Source organism: Phalaenopsis equestris, unplaced genomic scaffold (genome assembly GCF_001263595.1).
Source record: "Phalaenopsis equestris unplaced genomic scaffold, ASM126359v1 Scaffold000090, whole genome shotgun sequence".
NCBI lineage: Eukaryota > Viridiplantae > Streptophyta > Magnoliopsida > Asparagales > Orchidaceae > Phalaenopsis > Phalaenopsis equestris.
The window spans coordinates 369,213-387,976 of NW_018164532.1; the positions used below are offsets into that span (position 1 = coordinate 369,213).

General features: G+C 32.1%; 1 protein-coding gene across 1 annotated transcript; it reads left to right on the forward strand.

Annotated features, from left to right (window-relative positions):
* The first annotated feature begins 1,069 nt into the window (after positions 1-1,069).
* Positions 1,070-17,867, forward strand: LOC110020005 (probable small nuclear ribonucleoprotein G). Its single transcript, XM_020717945.1, has 4 exons — positions 1,070-1,204; positions 1,335-1,357; positions 16,926-17,050; positions 17,611-17,867. Exons 1-4 carry the CDS (start codon positions 1,170-1,172, stop codon positions 17,671-17,673), a joined length of 246 nt encoding a protein of 81 aa, XP_020573604.1. The 5' UTR covers positions 1,070-1,169; the 3' UTR covers positions 17,674-17,867.
* The last annotated feature ends 897 nt before the right edge of the window (positions 17,868-18,764 follow it).

Genomic DNA, 18,764 nt, shown 5'->3' on the forward strand with positions numbered 1-18,764 from the left:
ATGAATGGAATATCCATGTGCAGTTTCGTAAAGAATTTTAAAATCTATTGCATTAATAAATGAAATATCTATGTGCAGCTTCCCAAATAATACACTTTTATATCGAGTCACTGTTATTGAAAGGGGACTGATTGGTTTGTTGGTTGGTTTGTTGGTTAAATGAATTGATTTTTGGGGATATATTGGTCTTTAGAGCTACGAGTTGCATTGGTCAATTATCACATTGCTTATATTTTAGGGCTACGGGTTGCATATTTGTACTTGACAATGAAGAAAATTATTGTCACACTTGGCAGTTGCTTCGGGTGTATGAGAAGGTGCATTTCATATATAAGATGTCTATTGCTTATTTCCACACCTGTAGTTTAGTTGGATGTCTTTCATTGCTATGTACCCTTACACAATTGCATAATAGAAACATCTTTGATGTCTTACTGTGGATGTAGGTCTTTGACCGAACCACATAATTCTTTTGTCTCTTTTTTTTTTTGAGCGAATTGCTACACTGTTGGTTCATTTGGATGGTATGCCTATAACATGGTTGGATTTCTTCTCTCATTGGTTCATTTGGATGGAATGCATTGCTATCTCGCTTTCTTATGCATATTGAGTTACAATATGAATTTCTTTATGCATATGCAATTCTTCATATAGTTCCACCATGACTAAGACAAATGATAGTGTACTTCAGCGACGTGGGATAAGAAATTTACAAATATTTGGATGGTATGCCCTAAACAATTTTACCAGACAGGGGTATGAATATCATTTATACAACCATAACTACCAATAAGCTATTATGAATAAGCGGCCCCAAACAGCAAATAAGTTTATTATGATAATCTGCAGATTATTATATTATCAGAATAATCTGCTTATCAACAGATTATAAATAATCAACAGCTGCTCCAAACAGACCCTTACATTCATACTATCCAATTTCTATGCATTTACATATCTAACACATAAGCTTTTGTTTTTATATTTATATCACTATCAAAAGCACCATCATTTTAGTTTACATATAGTTAAGCAATTACATGAAAATTGAGTGGTATCTATGCAAATATTTCTAAAGAAGAGGAACTCGCATTATTTCCTCGATTTTTTGGTTCTTTGCCGCAGCGAGGTGACCAGTTCGGAAACCCTAGCTCTTCCTCCTTGCAAACATGAGCAGGTCAGGCCAGCCTCCGGATCTCAAGAAGTAAGTCATTCTCCCTCTTCCTCCTCCCCTTTCCTCCCTCTTTGTCCTTCGTTTCTGGTTCGGTGAATTACTCGCGTTTCTGATCTTTGTGTTTGTTTTTTCTTCCTCCGTATGTTAAAACGGGTTGCAGGTACATGGACAAGAAGCTCCAAAGTGAGTTCCCCTTTTCTTGCTCAGCTTATACTCTTCCGTAACTTTTCTTTCCACAGTATCGTAAGGAATTAGTTATATATTCTATATAAGATTCTTGTTTTACTATCCAGTGTTTGATAGAAAAATATTTTAAGCTGGTCCATCATGACTGGCTTTGAATGTTAATTCAGCTCCGTCTTCTTCCTATTTTGTCTGTCGCTTCTTGAAACTGGATGTTGCAGCTTGCAAAGAGTACAGACTTGACCATTTGACATGCCATCTCGAACCTCTAATTGAACCATTGGACTCGTTTTGGATATTTTTCTTTTTGTTTCTTGATTGATTTGCAATTTTTATGCTATTTATATACTTACGAAGATTTGACACTAAGGAATTTTGCTTAGATTACCTTTTTTCTATGGTATTCTAATTCTTGGTTTGATTTTTACTAAGTCCATTCCATTCAATTGAGAAGTAAATCCTTAATTTGGGCGTATTTGTATTTCAATTGACTACCCTTGGCTCGTCGATGTGGAGGTGAGCACTTCTGAAAGATAACATAGGAGCATTTGAAAATTAGAAAAATCATATTTTCTCACAACTAGTTCTGTTTTCCTTTGATAGAAATATCTCCATTGCAAATCTCATACTTGATTCAATCATAATTTAAGATAAAGAGGATCTAGGGTTTTGAATGCATTGTTTGGTATATGATGCTTACATTTAAGTTGAATACAAGAAGGGTCAGGAGAAAGAAGATCGATTCATTATGGGAAGAGGGAAGCACACAAATTATTAGATTGTACTAGAAGCTCGTCATTTATTTATAATGCTCAAGCTCTTAAGCATTACTATTATGTAATCTATTACTTTAATCTAGAGCATGTTTTGGCCATAGTGACTTATGCACCTCCTAAATGTATGATATTACTAAGGCATTGAGTTTGACATCTTGCCTTGATTTGAGGGATTGATGATATATTTTTTTAATATTGAAGCTTAGTTGATTTTTAATGATGAAAAATTGATATGAGATGTGCGAAAAGAGCATCAAGAGTTTAAAAAAAAGTGTGCATATTATTGAAAACAAGTTGATCTATTTTATATGCAAGAACTTCAAGTGCTAGATTATTCAATATGGAAGATGAAGTGAATGAGTCCAATGAAACATATGAAGAAATGGATGGATTTTAAATCCTTTGATTGAGAAAAAAATATTAATGATGCAGAAGATGGAATAGATTCTCATAATGATTACATTGTACCTATTCTATGTATGTTACAAACTTATGCAGTTTATCCATGCTTTTTTGAAATAATCTATTTGGCAAATATTTTGAACTTGGATCATGATAAAACTTGCAAATTTATTTTTTTGTCCAAAATATTCTAGAGTGATTACTATTAGCTTATGTTTTTCAGAAGCATTCGCCATAATTAAATAAATGCATGCCACGTTAATATTTCTATTTTTGTCTCATTTTTCTTGAACAAGCGCTGTTTGGTGTGTAATGATTCAGGTAGTTGCTAATCATATTGCTTAAGTTCCATAGCGGCTTATGCACCTCATCAATGTACAACATTACTAAGGCACTAAGTTTGGCATCTTACCTTGATTTGAGGGATTGGTGCTATATTTTTTTAATATTGATGTTTTATGATTAAAAATTGATATAGATGATTTGAAAAGAGCATCAAGAGTTGGAAAAAAGTGTGCATATTTATTGAAAACTAGTTGATCTATTTTATATGCAAAACTTCAAGTTGCAGATTATTCAATAATTAAGATGAAATGAATGAGTCCAATGAAACATATGAAGAAAAGGAAGGGTTTTAAATCCTTTGATTGAGAAGAAAATATTAATGATGATGACGATGGAATAGATTCTCATAATGATTACATTGTAACTATTCTATTTATGTTACAAAATTATGCAGTTTTATCCATGCTTTTTTGAAATAATCTATTTAGCAAATATTTTGAACTTGGATCATGATAAATCTTACAAATTTATTTTTTTGTTCCAAAATAATCTAGAGTGATTATTATTAGCTTATGTTTTTTGAAGCATTCCTTGTAATTAAATAAGTGCATGTCACATTGATATATTTGTTTTTATGTATTCTTCTGCTTGAACAAGCGCTCTTTGGTGTGTAATGATTCAGGTTGTTGCCAATCATATTGCTTGAGCTCACATAAAGTTTTAAATAATGGTATTGATTTCAATAATCCTTGATTTTATTTACACTACTATTATGAAATGGGGTTTTAAATTTTTTACTTTAGAAGATCCTAAGCATCCTCTTTTTTGAAAAAAATTGCTACCATCCAATTTTTTGACATATATCCATTTAAATAGCAAGTAATTCACCTATCTTTTCATTACCAAGTTACCTATATCTTCATCTAGTGCAGTATTGTGCTATACATGCCTTCATCTAAGCACATTTATCGCACATGGCTTCTTATAATTATACACACTTTTTCCCATGGCTTCTTATAATTCTCCAAAAAAAACCTAACTTGAAAAACTTTTGTTTTCATTGTCAATAGAAAGAACAATAGCAGAGCAACCTCGTTTGATTCTTTGCAATTATCATCTTCACTTTGATGATGCCCTCATGAGAGCCTATGTTTCTTTGGTTGCTTGATGGAAACATAGAAGGCGAGTAAAAAGGGCAAACTTGTTAAACTAGACGTGTTCTACACAAAAAAAATAGTTCAAGTTAAGAAAAAGTTTCAAATCTCTCAAAAAATCTTTTTGATCATGTTCGTTAGCTCAACAACAACAAGCCTTTATCCCACTAAGTGGGGTCGGCTAGATGAATCATTTTTCTCCATTGCGTTCTAATAAGTGTCATATTTTCATTTAGTTCTTTTAGATTAAGATCATTTTTTATACAATATGCTCAAGCTTTTTTAGGTCTACCTTTGTCATTCTTAACATAAGTTGAATCTAAAACATCTACTATCCTAATCGGATCATCAGATGATCAACGTTTAACGTGACCAAATTATTTACGACAACTCTCTAATCTTGTCTGCCGCTGGAGCTCCCTATCACAAATATATTTATTTGTATTCTCATCTGAGCAACACTTAAACTTTGTTTTATGCTTCTCTTTTAAAGGCCAACATTTTACTCCATAGAGCATTGCAGGTCACCACCATCTTATAAAGTTTTTGTTTAAGTCTAAATGGTACTTTTCTATCACATAATAGGCTCGATGCATTCCACTTCAACCAACCAATTTAAATTCTACTAATAACACCGTCATCTATATCACACCATCACTTTGAACAATATAATCGAGATATCTAAAACGTTCACACTTTTTAATGATTTGATCACTCGTAGTTACAACTTTGTCACTAGAGCTACTACCACTAAAATTACATTTCATATATTCAGTTTTAGATCCACTCGAACGAAGATCTTTAGACTCTGATATAGACCTCCATAATTCAAATTTTTCAGAACTTCTTCTCTTGTATTATCCACAAGAAAGATATCATACACCAAGATACATCCTCCTATGTAAATGTCTAGTAAGAGCATCTATAATTAAAGCAAAAAAATATGTTTTTAAAGCAGATCTCTGATGTAAACCAACCGAAATAGGAAAATACTTGGTCAATCCTCCTTCTGTTTGAAAAGTTGTAACATCTTCAGTGTACATACCTTTAATGACTTGAATATAAGTCATATCAACACCTTTCCTTTCTAGAACCCTCCAAAGAACTTCTCTTATAACCTTATTGTAAGCATTTTCTAAATCAATAAAAATCATATGTAGATCCTCCTTGCTTTCTCTGTACTTCTCTATCAAACCTACGAATAAATGTATAGCTTCAATGGTAAACCTGTCCGGCATAAATCCATACTAATTATGATAAATTTTGGCATCACTCCTTAACTCATGCTCAATTACCCTCTCCCATAATTTTAAAGTATGACACATCAACTTAATTATTCTATAATTTGCACACTTTTGTGCACCCCCTTTATTCTTAAAAAAAGGGACCAAAATAATTTTCCTCCACTTCTCTGGCATTTTTTTAGTTTTTAAAATAATATTAAAGAGTTTAGTAGATTAAGAAATTCCCAAATCACCTAAATATCTTCACACTTAAATTGGGATATTATCAGTTCTTATTAATTTTTCACTTTTGGTTTTCTTTAATCCTCCAACTTCTTTTTTTACTAATGCAACGGTAAAATTAAAACGTTCTATTATTATTAACGATATTAAGATCACTTCTTCATCGTCCTCGAACGTGACAACCTTTTTACCCATGTCTCTTAAGATAAGTTCTTGCATATCTTCAGCTAATTGCTTCTCCATCTCTTGCTGAAGCTGCTCCTTCAGTTTTCTATTTTCTTCAAGCAAGTGCTCCGTGTATTTTACCAATTCATGGATTAAGTTGTCCTTAGATTGAAACTGAAGTAGGGACAACTCTTTCTGAACAATTATTTCCAAGTAGAACTTAGCACACGGTGGGCATGCAGTTAGTTTGCACAAGATGCAATGTACTCTCATATTTGGATTTGTAATAATATAACAATAAGAACACCGAGAGTATTGACCTTTTATGGGTTTGTTGTGCTCCCATTGATGCGAGCACTTCTCTTGATATTCCTTTAATTTGATTAAGCACCTCCATTCGTAGTCCTTCATCATTAGCCCAAATTCCTCAATCAGACAGTTTTTCAAGGCACTGTGGATATGTGTGAGGGTATTCATTCCTTCTCCCTCGGAGATCGAACAGATTACGTCAGATGACTCTTCATTGAGATCTACACAGGGAACATCATAGTCATCCGGGAGTTTCAGATTATTTAATATGGTTGCTCGAGCCATATTGCCATTTTTGCTCTTACATTCCTTGGCGAAGTGGCCTTCATCGCCACAGTTGTAACACCGGCACTTAGCAGACTTCGATTTGTTTTTATTTTTGATGACCCGCACATGTGAATTGTGCGGCTTTCCCTTGTAGTTCTTTGATTTGCGCAAGCCGTATCTCTTGTGCTGGTTATAAGATCCAAACACATGTATTTTCTTGCACAGAGAGAGATCATTGATTCTTCTTTGTACTGCGGCTCTCTTGCACAATTCTGCAAGGCAATGATAAGCAAACCGAATCCTTGGATAACCCCAATTGTATTTCCGGGGTACTTCTTCTTGAATGCCTCTATTTCATTGTCAATAATCGAGGGCATCTTTCGGAAAAACTTGTCAGATAACTTTGGACTGATGTACATTCGTCCAGACTTTGTGACTAATACTTTATAATTATTCATATAATCGAACATGTTCTTTATTTCAGAACATGTTAGCCGCTCCAGATCCAAGTAGACTCATTCATATAATCGAACATGTTCTTTATTTCAGAACATATTAGCCGCTCCAGATCCAAGTAGACTCGATTCTGTTCATCAGTTGAGCCTTGGTAAGGGCCTTCTAGCAAAATCACCATTCTGATGGCTGAAAGTACGTTCTGTGGATCATCAGCGATGTTGATCAACGCTTCATACTCATTTTCGAATGTCATCCTCCACTGGATCCAAATTTTCTTTTCGACTTCCCCTAACAGATTCTCGATAAACAATACCTTTGATTTATTATTCACAAATTGTTTATCGTTCACCAGGTTCAGAGTAATTGATTTTCATCTGGAAATCACATCATCATAGAGGGAAAAGTCGTCTGACAGAACAAGCATTACACCATGTGCATTTTGTGCGGACGGCAGCGTCCGCATGTTCATGTTCTGCTGATATGAATTTAAAATCTGAGGCTCGTGACCTCAGGTTTTGGAAGCTATTGGAAGAGGAAGAAGAGGGATCCGCCAACGCTCCAGAAATTGCAGGTGGATACATAACTGGACCCATAACCGGTTCATTAGAAGGTAGATAGGAAGAGGAAACAAATGCATAGGCACTGTCTGCTTTGACAGCCATCTTCCTAAGACGTGGATAGTCTAATTCTGCAAGTTGGTCTTCAATGTTTGGGTAGACTATCTCAGGTTCAGAGAAAGATTTAGGAATAGGGAAAAGTTCAGACTGTAATAGTGGAGTTATATCAACAGGAGTAGACTCAAATATTTTTGGTGGTGGTTGAAGAGAAGGGTAAGGAAAATCTGTTTCAAAATTTTGAAAATTGACGGCATTATCTCCACCAACTTCCGCGAATGAACATTGTTCATTATTTAAATTATTCATGTATAAGAACAATGAGAACAGATCATCATCATCATCATCATCTCCTTGTTCACTTGGAGATGCATCCCAGATTGGTTCTTCAACTCTACATATTGTTGTATAATCATCCTCGTCATCATCTTGCTCTTGGTCCTATATTGGTCCATCCTCGTAGGCCATATACACAGTTTCTTTCTTAGAACCTTCGATGTCCTGAGAGGAATACTGTGGTACAGGTGGTGGCGCAACAACAGTATAATCTGAGAAAGACAAGTGAATTGTACCATCAATTCTTTGTCGAGTAAGTAATTGATGCGGAATTTGAACTCTTATCTGAGGGCTTTAGGTTCCAATCGAGTCCCTGTAATTGCTGAATAGAGTGTTTCTGTCCTGGAATAACAACAATTCCATGGGTGGCAAGATAGTCAACAATCCCGTTGACATTGTATCTGAATCCTGCATGGCTAGTATTGGTGAGTCTGACGACTAAAACACGAGTAATCAGGAGATTAGATTCTCCTCCTTGTCAGTCCTCGTAACCATGCTTTAAGACAACCAACTCGATGTGATTTAAGAAATCGTGTATAGACAACATGTCTGGTGTTATATACACGAGCTGAGTTCCCTTAGGAAGGTCTACTTCAATTGTTCCAATTATAGAGACGTCAGAACACCATCTTGTATCTCGTAGAACAATCAAAGCAGTAGTCTCTGCATCTCTCCTATGCAGAGTATGTATCATTATCATTATCAGTCATAGGTGGATGTGTTGCATTCATTCCTAGACCAGTCTCTGATAATATTCTTGCCTAATAAACGACAAGTTGATCTGCATACCCTTTGTAGCGAGTATGCGCTCTTCTGAATAGTGCTGATAAACTCGGTGCCTTGTAGAAGACCATCCGTCTTCATACAGAGTTTAAACAGTTACTAAGTTCGCACGCCTTCTTTACGAGATCTGAAGCTATTACTCTGGATCAAGCTGACTTTCCAAAGACCTTGTATAAGATCTTCGTCGTGGAAGTCGTCTTTGAATCTCATATGTAATACGTGATCTCATTCGGTATTTGGTCATCCAGATTTGAAGTGGAAGTAGAAGTTGGGTTAGAATTTCGTACAGTGGGAGTGGGAAGGAGAGTGGTAGTGGTACGAAAAGAGGGGTTTCTGGATGTCCAGGCCATAATAATCTAAGATCAGATATACTTTTGTTTTTCCTTTAAAAATATAGTTTTAGAGTTTTGAAAAACAAAAAGCTGGCCTGAGTGACCCCCAAGCCTGCGATTCAACGTATATATATTTCTCCCCCTTTAACATCTAATCTATTATAAAGATCATTAAAAATAAAATTTTTAGCGTCACAAATTGTTCTATTAGACTCCCCACGGGCGAGCTTATATTTTTCCTAGTTCTTAAAGTTTTTACATTTAAACCAATATTTATAACACAATTTGTTATATTTTGTCTTTTCTTGCAGATTATTATTCCAGCTAACTATTTTTATGTATGTATATATATATATAATTTTCCAAGTACATTTTTTGTCACTTATTTAATAGTTCTTGTTACTTTATCCCACATAGAAGTAGCTTTTTCATAAACATTCCAAATTTTGAAATCTTGAAGTTTACTCATTAAAAAAAAAGTTATTTATGGCTTTTAGGTGCTCCCATCTAATTCTATAACAATGTTTTGTTAGCTCAAAGTAGTTAAATGTTAACTCTTGTACTTTTGATGCCTCAATTGGTTTTTCTAAATCTTGGATAATAGATTCAAGAGTCACCGATTACATCATAAATTTTGCCAACATTTTTTGTACTACAAATCTATCCCAACACTAGAAAAATAGTAGTTTGATGGCACCCTAACTATTGTTGTAGGTCAAGGAATTTTTTTTTCGTACTTTTACTTTTAACTCTATGCTACATATTGCTGACTTGGTAGTAAATCTTCAGCTTCAGTTTTTTTTATAAACATACCAATGATCACAATTGCAATGATTGTAATGGTCTACTAATAATTTACCAACTAATGATGATAATTGCCATTGAATCTTCTCAAACATTCCTAGTAATGATAGTTTTGATGATCATTGTTGTGCTATCGTTATAGGAAGTTTGATGATCACAGTGAATTATTGCTTGTTTGATGAATTTAATGTCTTCTTTCTGGACATTCCAACTACACAAACATAATAGCAACACATATCTCTTATCACTCAAGCTTTTGAGGTCAATATAAGGACAGTGCCCATCCAAAGTTTCTAGCAAGTTCAAGATCTGAAATAATGAAGCATGCAAGTTCAAGATCTAAAATATACAATAATCAGTAAAAAATGTGACATTATAATTATGATAGTTTCTAATTTATGAATTGATGCAATATTAAATGCAAGTTGAGGAACACACAATATGTTGTTGAGTGTAAGATTAGAGAAAATGGAGATATTTCCTTGTCCTAGGACAATTGCTATATACCACAACAACCGGTATATCTCTCAATATATATATATATATATATATATATATATATATATATAATAGGAAATGATTTGTAGATTTGAAGATGTTGTTAAAGTTTATCATATGATCAGTTGCACCTGAAATCCTAAATAATGAATGCAGGGTTGAGAATGTGTAGTTGAGGCATCTGAAATCCTGAATCAAGAATGCAGGTTTGGGAATGTGTAGTTGATGCACTAAAGACATAAGAGATGGAAGTCAAATCATTTTGAGCAAGAGAGCATGATTCAGAAAATTTTAATGAATTGAGGATGTTCCTTAATTTATTAATTTTTTTTTCAAAGTTGAGTCCATCTATATCCACAAAGTAGGCTTGTCATTTTTTATTCCCTTTGTTTCCTTCATGGCCTTGGGACTTACCATGAACTTTCCAGCATTTTTCTTTCATGTTCATTTCTTCTTGTAATAGTTGCACCAGAGATTGTCATTGAGGGGAGCTTTTTTTTCTTTGGGAGAAGAATTTGCAGCAATAAGTCCCTTGCCTTGTGATTCAATGTTTATCATGACAGATTTTGGGGATCAGATTATTAAAAATCACGGTTCTTTTTTCTCTCCCTACTCGTGCAAGAGAGAATTACATTTAGAGAAGGGAGGTTTTCTTGATGATTTGGACTCTAAATTGATTAATGTCATAATTGAGTCTTACAAAAAAACTTAAATACCATTTTATTTTAAGATTACTGCATCTTCACAGCACACCATCTTGAAATCTTGATAATAATTTAGTTCAAGCTCGTAAACCTTCGTTATATTGAAATATTCAATGACAAGAATGTTACCTTGTTTAGTGGTGGAGAATTTTGTTTTGAACTTGTAGATAAATGACATCCTTGACCTTTGAGTATGTTTTTTTAATAACATCCTCTTTTTTTTGTGGTAAGTAGGAATGTATACGGCCCACTGTTTTTTGGTATCGTGTTATGATTATGCAATTTATTTATTCCCAAAGTATAGACTTCGAGTTTTTTTTACTCTGGAGGTAGACTCACAATATGTTGGATCTTTTATTTTCCTTTCAGAAAAAAAGATTTCACTATTTTTTTACCATTTCATATAATTTATCTCATTCAAGCAATATGATGTTTGAAATTCTCGGAGTTGTCCTTTAGTCTTATTTTTACTATTCATGATGGTCGACTCTTTTGAAGGGAAATGAAAGATATCAGATATAATGAAGCGAAGGAAGAGCTTTGACTAGAAAAGGGTTGAAGTAGGAGTGTAGACAACAAATGTTTGAGGCAAAAAATCCTAACTCTGTTATTATGTAGAATAATAAGTGGCTAAAAAAGCTTATCTTGCTCATTCTCAATGGGGGGGTGTGTGTGTAATTGTAAATAAAAAGGAAGTAAATGTTTACATAAAAAAATAACATTTATCGATCTTCTCTTTGATTATTTAGAGATCTTTGATTGATGCCAAGGGGGCAATTTGAGGGCTCTTTTTTGTTTTTTGCATATGAATCTGTGAGAGAGGTATTTCTTTATAAGCAATAAATTCGTGTCATCTATTTTTTCTTATTTAGAATTTATTCATCCAACGACTCGTCAACGATATCTATGAATTCCTATTTATTTAAATTTATGCAAGAAGGTTCAAAAAATTAAATGGAAAGGATTTATGGGGATAGTTTTTGACAATAAGTCTGACATTAGCATTGCCACAATCCAGGACAACATAATTGAACCAAATGTGTGGAGGTTAATAAGCATTTCATAAAATAAATAAATAAAAACTAGAAAGTACATTAATTTACACTTCATAGGTTTCAATAGGAAGTCGGCTTGTTGACATATTTGTCAATGAGCTTTGAAAACATGAGTTCAAAAATATCTTAAGCAAATTTGGAATGATAAATATCTACTATCTAGTTTGAGAAGGCGTTGAAATTGCTATTATTGCTAAATAATGAATGAAAGGAACCATGGATTCATGTGCTAAATAAGGAACATGTACAAGGGATTCTGGTGCTTAAAATGAAAATTAGAGTGCTAGGATTGGTTCCTCTTCCCAGTGGCCAAGATATTTTGTTTTGGAAAATAGTTCTAATTTTTAAATTATTTGTAATTAGGGATTTTCAATTATTTTTTAGATAATTTTGTATATAAAGACCCATAAGAGGAATAAATTAAGCAAGCTTTCTAGTCACTTATTTTTTATAATACTTAACTTTTAATTGATAGATAATGGTTTATTAGTAATAATCACAGAAAAACTAACTCATATTATTGTCCAAAATATTTAAAGAATGTCATGCTTAATTGATTAATATATATTTTTATACGTGCACCGGCTTATTCAATAAACTCGTAACTTGGCTTAATCAATATATATGTAATTTGAAGTACTTAATAATGCAATTTTTTAAGTTAGCATAAATGAATCCATGTTTAAGAAGTAGAAAGAGCCTTTACAGTTGACAAATAGAAATTGACCAATGTCTTCTTTATTTTAACTTCTTTTTGCTACTTCATGATTAATTAATAAACAAGACATTAGTTATTGATATGTTGATTAATTAATATTTAATTAATTGCTCTCTTTTTAATTTTTATCATGCATGAATCACACTGAGCGTTATTTGTATCAGGAGCAATTTTTTTTTTTTATTTCTTCTATGTTAATGTATGGCATGCTTTCTTTAAATATGATATGAGCTATATTTTCTTTTCAAGAAAAATATCAATTTAAATATTTTTTTAGCCACATGCACTTTAAGTGCACGATTTTTATTAGTTGTAGTAAACACCCTTACTTGATAAATAGATATAAGTCCTAAATTAATATAAAAATGGCATCAAAATCTAGTAAATTTACAAGAAATGTAAGAACATAGTATGAAATTTACTAAATAAGCATGACATGATTGAATATCCAATGCATGGTCTATGGTCTACCGTGAGCTCTACATAGAGAAAGTGAGAAATGTTGGGGGACGGACCGCATTCAATTTCTTTTTGAGTACAATGAAAAGAATACTATCATGGTTTTAGTTTTTACAGGAAGAAATAAAAAAAGGAAGCATTTTCTTGATTTAGAAAGGAGTTTGAACGTTTAGGTTTTATTTTTGGTTTAGATTTTAGATATACTTTGGTTATGGTGGTAGATTTTGTTAGTGATTACTTATTGGATTTGGAGGAAGAAGCATTTACATAATTGAGGGAGAGAAGGAGGCGGCACATAGCTCAACAAGAAAGCTTAGAAATCATCCTTTTTCAGTATTGTTTGTGATAATGCTTACAATTTTGTTTACAGGAAAAATCCTTTGATGATAATTATGTAAAATTCTTAAATTGTTAAAATGTTGTCAAAATATTAATAATATTTGGATAGTCATCCATTATTTTTTACTCTTTTTTGTTTGGTTTTGCATAATCATCCATTATTTTTTACTCTTTTTTGTTTGGTTTTGCGTATTGATTGTAAATGTGCAAGTTAATTAACCTATGGTTTTTTTGTATTGGAATGATCTCATATTTAAGGTTCATTTGTCTTAAAATTTATAATTTAGCGAAGTGCCAATTTGATATTTCTGCCATTTTGGCCTCTTAAAGATTGGATCTTCATTCTTGGCTTTTTGAGGTTGTTTTCTCCTGGAAGAATCTGTGTTAAATACTTATGTTTTTAGCGATCAATGATTTGCAAAGGTTTTACACAGCTATCATCTAGCCCGGAAGCCTGAAACTTTAGTGGTTAGCCGGAACCATATTTGTACTAATTATTGGGATTTTCCTTTCGGCATTTTTTGATTTTGTGGTGCTTGAATTATTTTTTCTGCAATTTTTTTTACAATGCAATATTGCAATTATGTGCTTTGCCTTGGAGTTATTTGAATTATGAAATTCCACATTTCAAATATTAATTTGGAAGATTTACATACATGCCACTGAATACCTATGTATTTACATATCTAATACTTAAATCTCATTTTTTACAGATGTAACAGCTTACCTTACCTATGCATGAAAAGGTGTACTTCAATTTTTAAAATTTAAAATGCTGGTATTTTTTATGTGATGTTAAAGATTTGGGTGGTATAAATGTAAAAAGTAAACTTTATATATTATATATGTAAATGCGTAGGAATTGGGTGGTATGTATGGTAAAAGCCCCTAGTACTTTTAATTTGATTGTAGTTGTTATTTTCTTAATTTTACATGATCTATGAAGTTTATGCTTCACCTCAGTAAGTCGTGCATGTGTTTGTAGTTGAAAAATTTGAGCTCGGCTTTGGTGTTCCACATGCATTGCACTTTTACATTTTTCTGAAAAAAAGATAATGATGAATACTTGTTAGTTGATGCACAAAAGTGATGTAATGGAAGTTTGGACAAGGCAAGTGGTACACACTCAGAGAACGCAGTTCCGTTGATTTAAAGGTGTTTGATACACTTTTCTATGGTGAAATGATTGTACTTAGGTTTATTACAAGCTTTACTTTTAACACTTGAAGGTTTGAGGTTTGAATTTCGGTACATTTATGCTTGCTTTGGTAATTTGCTTCTGTATTGTTTTGGAAATGCGAGGCAAAGTGACTATCCGTTTTTGTTCGCTCCCTCCATGCCCTAACGAGATCTCCTTACGAAAACGGAATGTGCTTGCAAATAAACTTATCGTTATTTATATGAATAGCAATGATTTATTTCATATTCAACAAGAAAAAATGATGTTAAGCGATGAAGCTTTAGCCCAATGTTGATTGAGTTGTTTGCAAATATTTAGGAGATTGAATGCTGCTGCTGTTATTTTGGCTACATATTGGATCAAGGGAGCTGTTTGAACATGTTGAAGTTGAGTAAAATGCATAGAATGATAATGAATTAGTAAAAGGATACCTAGTTAGAACAGAATGCATAGAAAATTAAGATCTAAATTTGTCAAAAGTAAATATTATAACTTATAATTCTTTTTATTGGTTGCATAATTAATTAAAGTTTTAATAGTATAATAAATGTCATGAAAAAAAAAAATTTATTTGCCCCAAAATAGCCTCTATTGCATTATCACTTCCATAAAAAAAAAAAAAAAAAAAAAAAAAATCTAATCAGGTACTACAATAAGAAATATCATGATTAATTTATTTTAAAAGGTTTAAAGGCTTAAAGGCTTTAATACACTCTAAACTTAATTTTTTTTTTCGTCTAATAAATGACATTATAATTTTGTAATTTTTAAAGAATTACTTAATAAATCTCATAGAAAATCCTGCATAGCCTAAGAAATTTTCAACTCTCTTAATAGATGTGGGTGGTGAAAGTTTTTTTATTACATTTATTTTTTAGTTTGTCCACTTCTACCCCTTGTGTTGAAACTTTTTGTACTCGAACTATGCTAATTAGAAAACTTCTAAAGACATTATATATCTTAATAGAAATCATTTATGAACACTTCAATTCCTAGCTTGATTAAATAAAAAAAAAATAGCCATTATATATCTTTAAAAGTAGCATGGTATTGCAGAAGTCTAAAGTGCAATCTTCTAAAGACAAAAGTTTAATAGAGGCTAGTGAACATGATCTTTTCTTGATCCCTGGGTACTACATGATTATGATTATATTCTCAGCAGCCATCTAAGAAATATTACAATGTGTGCCCTGACAATCTGGCCAACATCTAATTAATAAAGGGCAATGGGAATTGATCATTTGTAGCAGTTTTATTAAGTTTTGTATAGTCTGCAAATTATCCACCTAGTCACTGTTCTAGTAAGATTTTTTTTTCTTATTGTTCACCTCCGATCTCGAAAAAGAATTCATGTGGCCAACTTCACTTAGTGGGATAAAGGCTTGTTGTTGGTGGTGGTGGTGGTGGTGGTGGTGGTTACCATGGCCATTTTCTCTTTTTAGGTACAAATTAAATAGGACTTGCCCAAGAACTGAAATGGAGTAAGATAATGCTAGCATCTGACCACTTCAAAATAGCATAGAAAATAATAATGAACTCATATTACTCTGCTAGATTTTGTAGAGTTGAAAAACTGTGCTAAATGTTCTGCTAGAGGAGCTGAAGACTAGCTATTCCGTAGGTTACTGAAGATGTTGCAAGGAAAAGTTGTTGTAGTGTCGCTTTAGATTATGTTTTCCTATGGAGGAATGAATGAGGAATTCTGGAGTTTGGAGGCTATGTTTATAAGTATTTCATGTTTTTGTTTCGTTTCATTTTCTGACTTAAATCTAAAGAAAATTTATCAAAGATTCGCCATTGATGTTCTTGCGAGAGGCACTTTTATAAGTTAATTCTCAATCTTTAACCATTTAAGTTATTATACCTGATTCTATATTGCTATCATTCTGCATAATAGAACAGCTTACATTCAAATTTTGTTCTTCACATAAAAAAATTTGCATATAAATATTTATCATACTCATTTAAATTGTGTATCATACTCTCAATTTTTGTTCCATTGCATCAATAGTTCAATGGTTTCAACCTTTTATTAGATTTGAAAAAGATTAAATCAGACAAAAACCTTTATGCAAATGGAGAATAACATGCGTACTTTAAATATACTATGCTTGAGTTAGTCTTATTATCTTGTATCCAGGTTATTATTGTTTATTTGATGTTCTTTGTAGATCCAATACACTTATTTGGAAATTAGACCAGGTTAAATTATGTTTAAGGAAGCAATCACAATTCTACGTTTTATTTCGTGTATTTTTTTTTTATCAGAGATAACCAACAATTGATTTGAATCTTTTAAATAAAATGTGTTATAATTTTAACATCCTGATGAAGAATGTATCAATATATCGTAACATTTATTTTTTTTTTATTTTTTTATTTTTTGCAAGTGAACGAGCTACTTAAAATTCTTGTCATTTTCATCTTCCTAGAGAAATAAACTGTTCCATTTCACTTTATTTTCAGTCAAGTTGAATGCTAATCGCACCGTAGTTGGCACCTTGCGCGGATTCGACCAGTTCATGAACCTCGTGATTGACAACACCGTCGATGTCAGCGGCAGCAGCGAGAAGCATGATATCGGAATGGTGGTATGTTGTCTTCCCAGATCCTCTCTATTATCTGTATACTTGTTTTCATTTTTAAGCTGTTATTCTAAGCTTCTTGCCCATTTTTTTTATGGGCATTTACATACACACCCACACAATTCTTTTGTATTTACATATCTGTCACCTAAACATTCATATTTACATGTAAACAACTCAATTATTTAACATCACATCAAAAATAAGTCTATCACCACTTCTTAAAAATTAAATACACATTTTCATTACAGACATAGTTTTTCAAGATTTTATTCTCAAGCTTCCTTAACTTTTATTAGATTCATTTACATGTATACCTCTCAATTCTTATGTATTTACATATCTAACACATAAACTTCATTTTTTTGCTTATATGCCACCTTACTCGTGCATGAAAATATGTATTTCACTTTCTAGAAGTTAAAATAGTGAAATTGATGATTTTGGTTGGTACAGAAGTAAAAAAAAAAGCAAAGTATAGGTGTTGGACATGTAAATACATAAGAATTGGATGGTTTTTTTGTTTTAATAAAAATCTGATTTTCTGTCTTGTTGGAATGCTACAGGTTATAAGGGGTAACAGTGTGGTCATGATCGAAGCCCTTGAACCGGTAAACAGATCACAGTAACATCTATTTATGCTGGCTGCTGCTGTCTTCTATTTCTCCCATCTCTCTTTTAAACTATATCTTGTACTCGTTAAGTAGCTTTTTGCAGTGCTTCTGATTTAAGCTTGATGACTATGAACTTTTTTTTTTTTTAACTGATGCTTGATTGTTAAACAGGTTAATATTATGTGGAAATTATGTTCGTGTTTATGTCATAATCAATGTTTTGGGCTGTGTCTATGTAAATATACAAGAGAAATGGTACCGTACAATGCATACCAGACTCTTAAATTTGTTAGATGCAATTTTCATTTTATCATCTCTCAATGATGAGTAATAAATAGATCATAGTATGTTACAAACAATTTAGCTTTCTATTTTTACTAGTTATAAAAAAAGGCTGCCTTTATGTGCTTCATAAAAAGCAAAGTATTTTGAGGTGGTGGTTGGGGAAGGGACGAAAAAATTATTGCATTAAGGACTCAAATCAATGCCTGTCACGTGTATAAATATGTCTATCGTAGTTAAAAGAAAAATAATTTAATACATGGGTGTGAATTTGACTGTGGAGTCTTGATGTTATAATCTTTCATGGCGATGGGGGCGACACTTCACATTGAGCTTTGAATTTGAAAATCGATCAAATCGATGATTTCGAATACATAGAAAACGAACTAAATGTTGAGCTTCATGGACATTATTATATTACATTGAATTTTAAATTATTTCAAACAAAAGTTAAATTATTGGAATTTGGGGCATAGTTATAAATAAAAAAAAATTGTAATACTCGAGTGAAAAGTAAATTAATCATATTTAAACTATATTTTTTGAATTTTTTTTTCTTACACAAATTGTATGTGTCTAAATTAATGCCCACAATTTGATAAAATTATGGGATTTTTAAGAGTAAAATATAAATTATATATAGACCATCTGGATATTTACAAATCAAACCCTCTCTTTCATCCATTTTTCAAGTTCTTACTCAAATTTGAAAATTAAGGGTAAAACCCAAAACCCATATTTTTCATTTTTATCAAATTCTCAAATTAATCGGTTATGTAGTATAATGTAATTATCTCAAATATAAAATAAAAATACTCGCTACA

Excerpts from the sequence above, each read along its gene's own strand:
- LOC110020005 (XM_020717945.1), top strand. The coding sequence starts at position 1,170 with ATGAGCAGGTCAGGCCAGCCTCCGGATCTCAAGAA. Across the intron at positions 1,358-16,925 it reads CATGGACAAGAAGCTCCAAA|TCAAGTTGAATGCTAATCGC; the intron begins GTGAGTTCCCCT and ends CTTTATTTTCAG. Across the intron at positions 17,051-17,610 it reads AGCATGATATCGGAATGGTG|GTTATAAGGGGTAACAGTGT; the intron begins GTATGTTGTCTT and ends GGAATGCTACAG.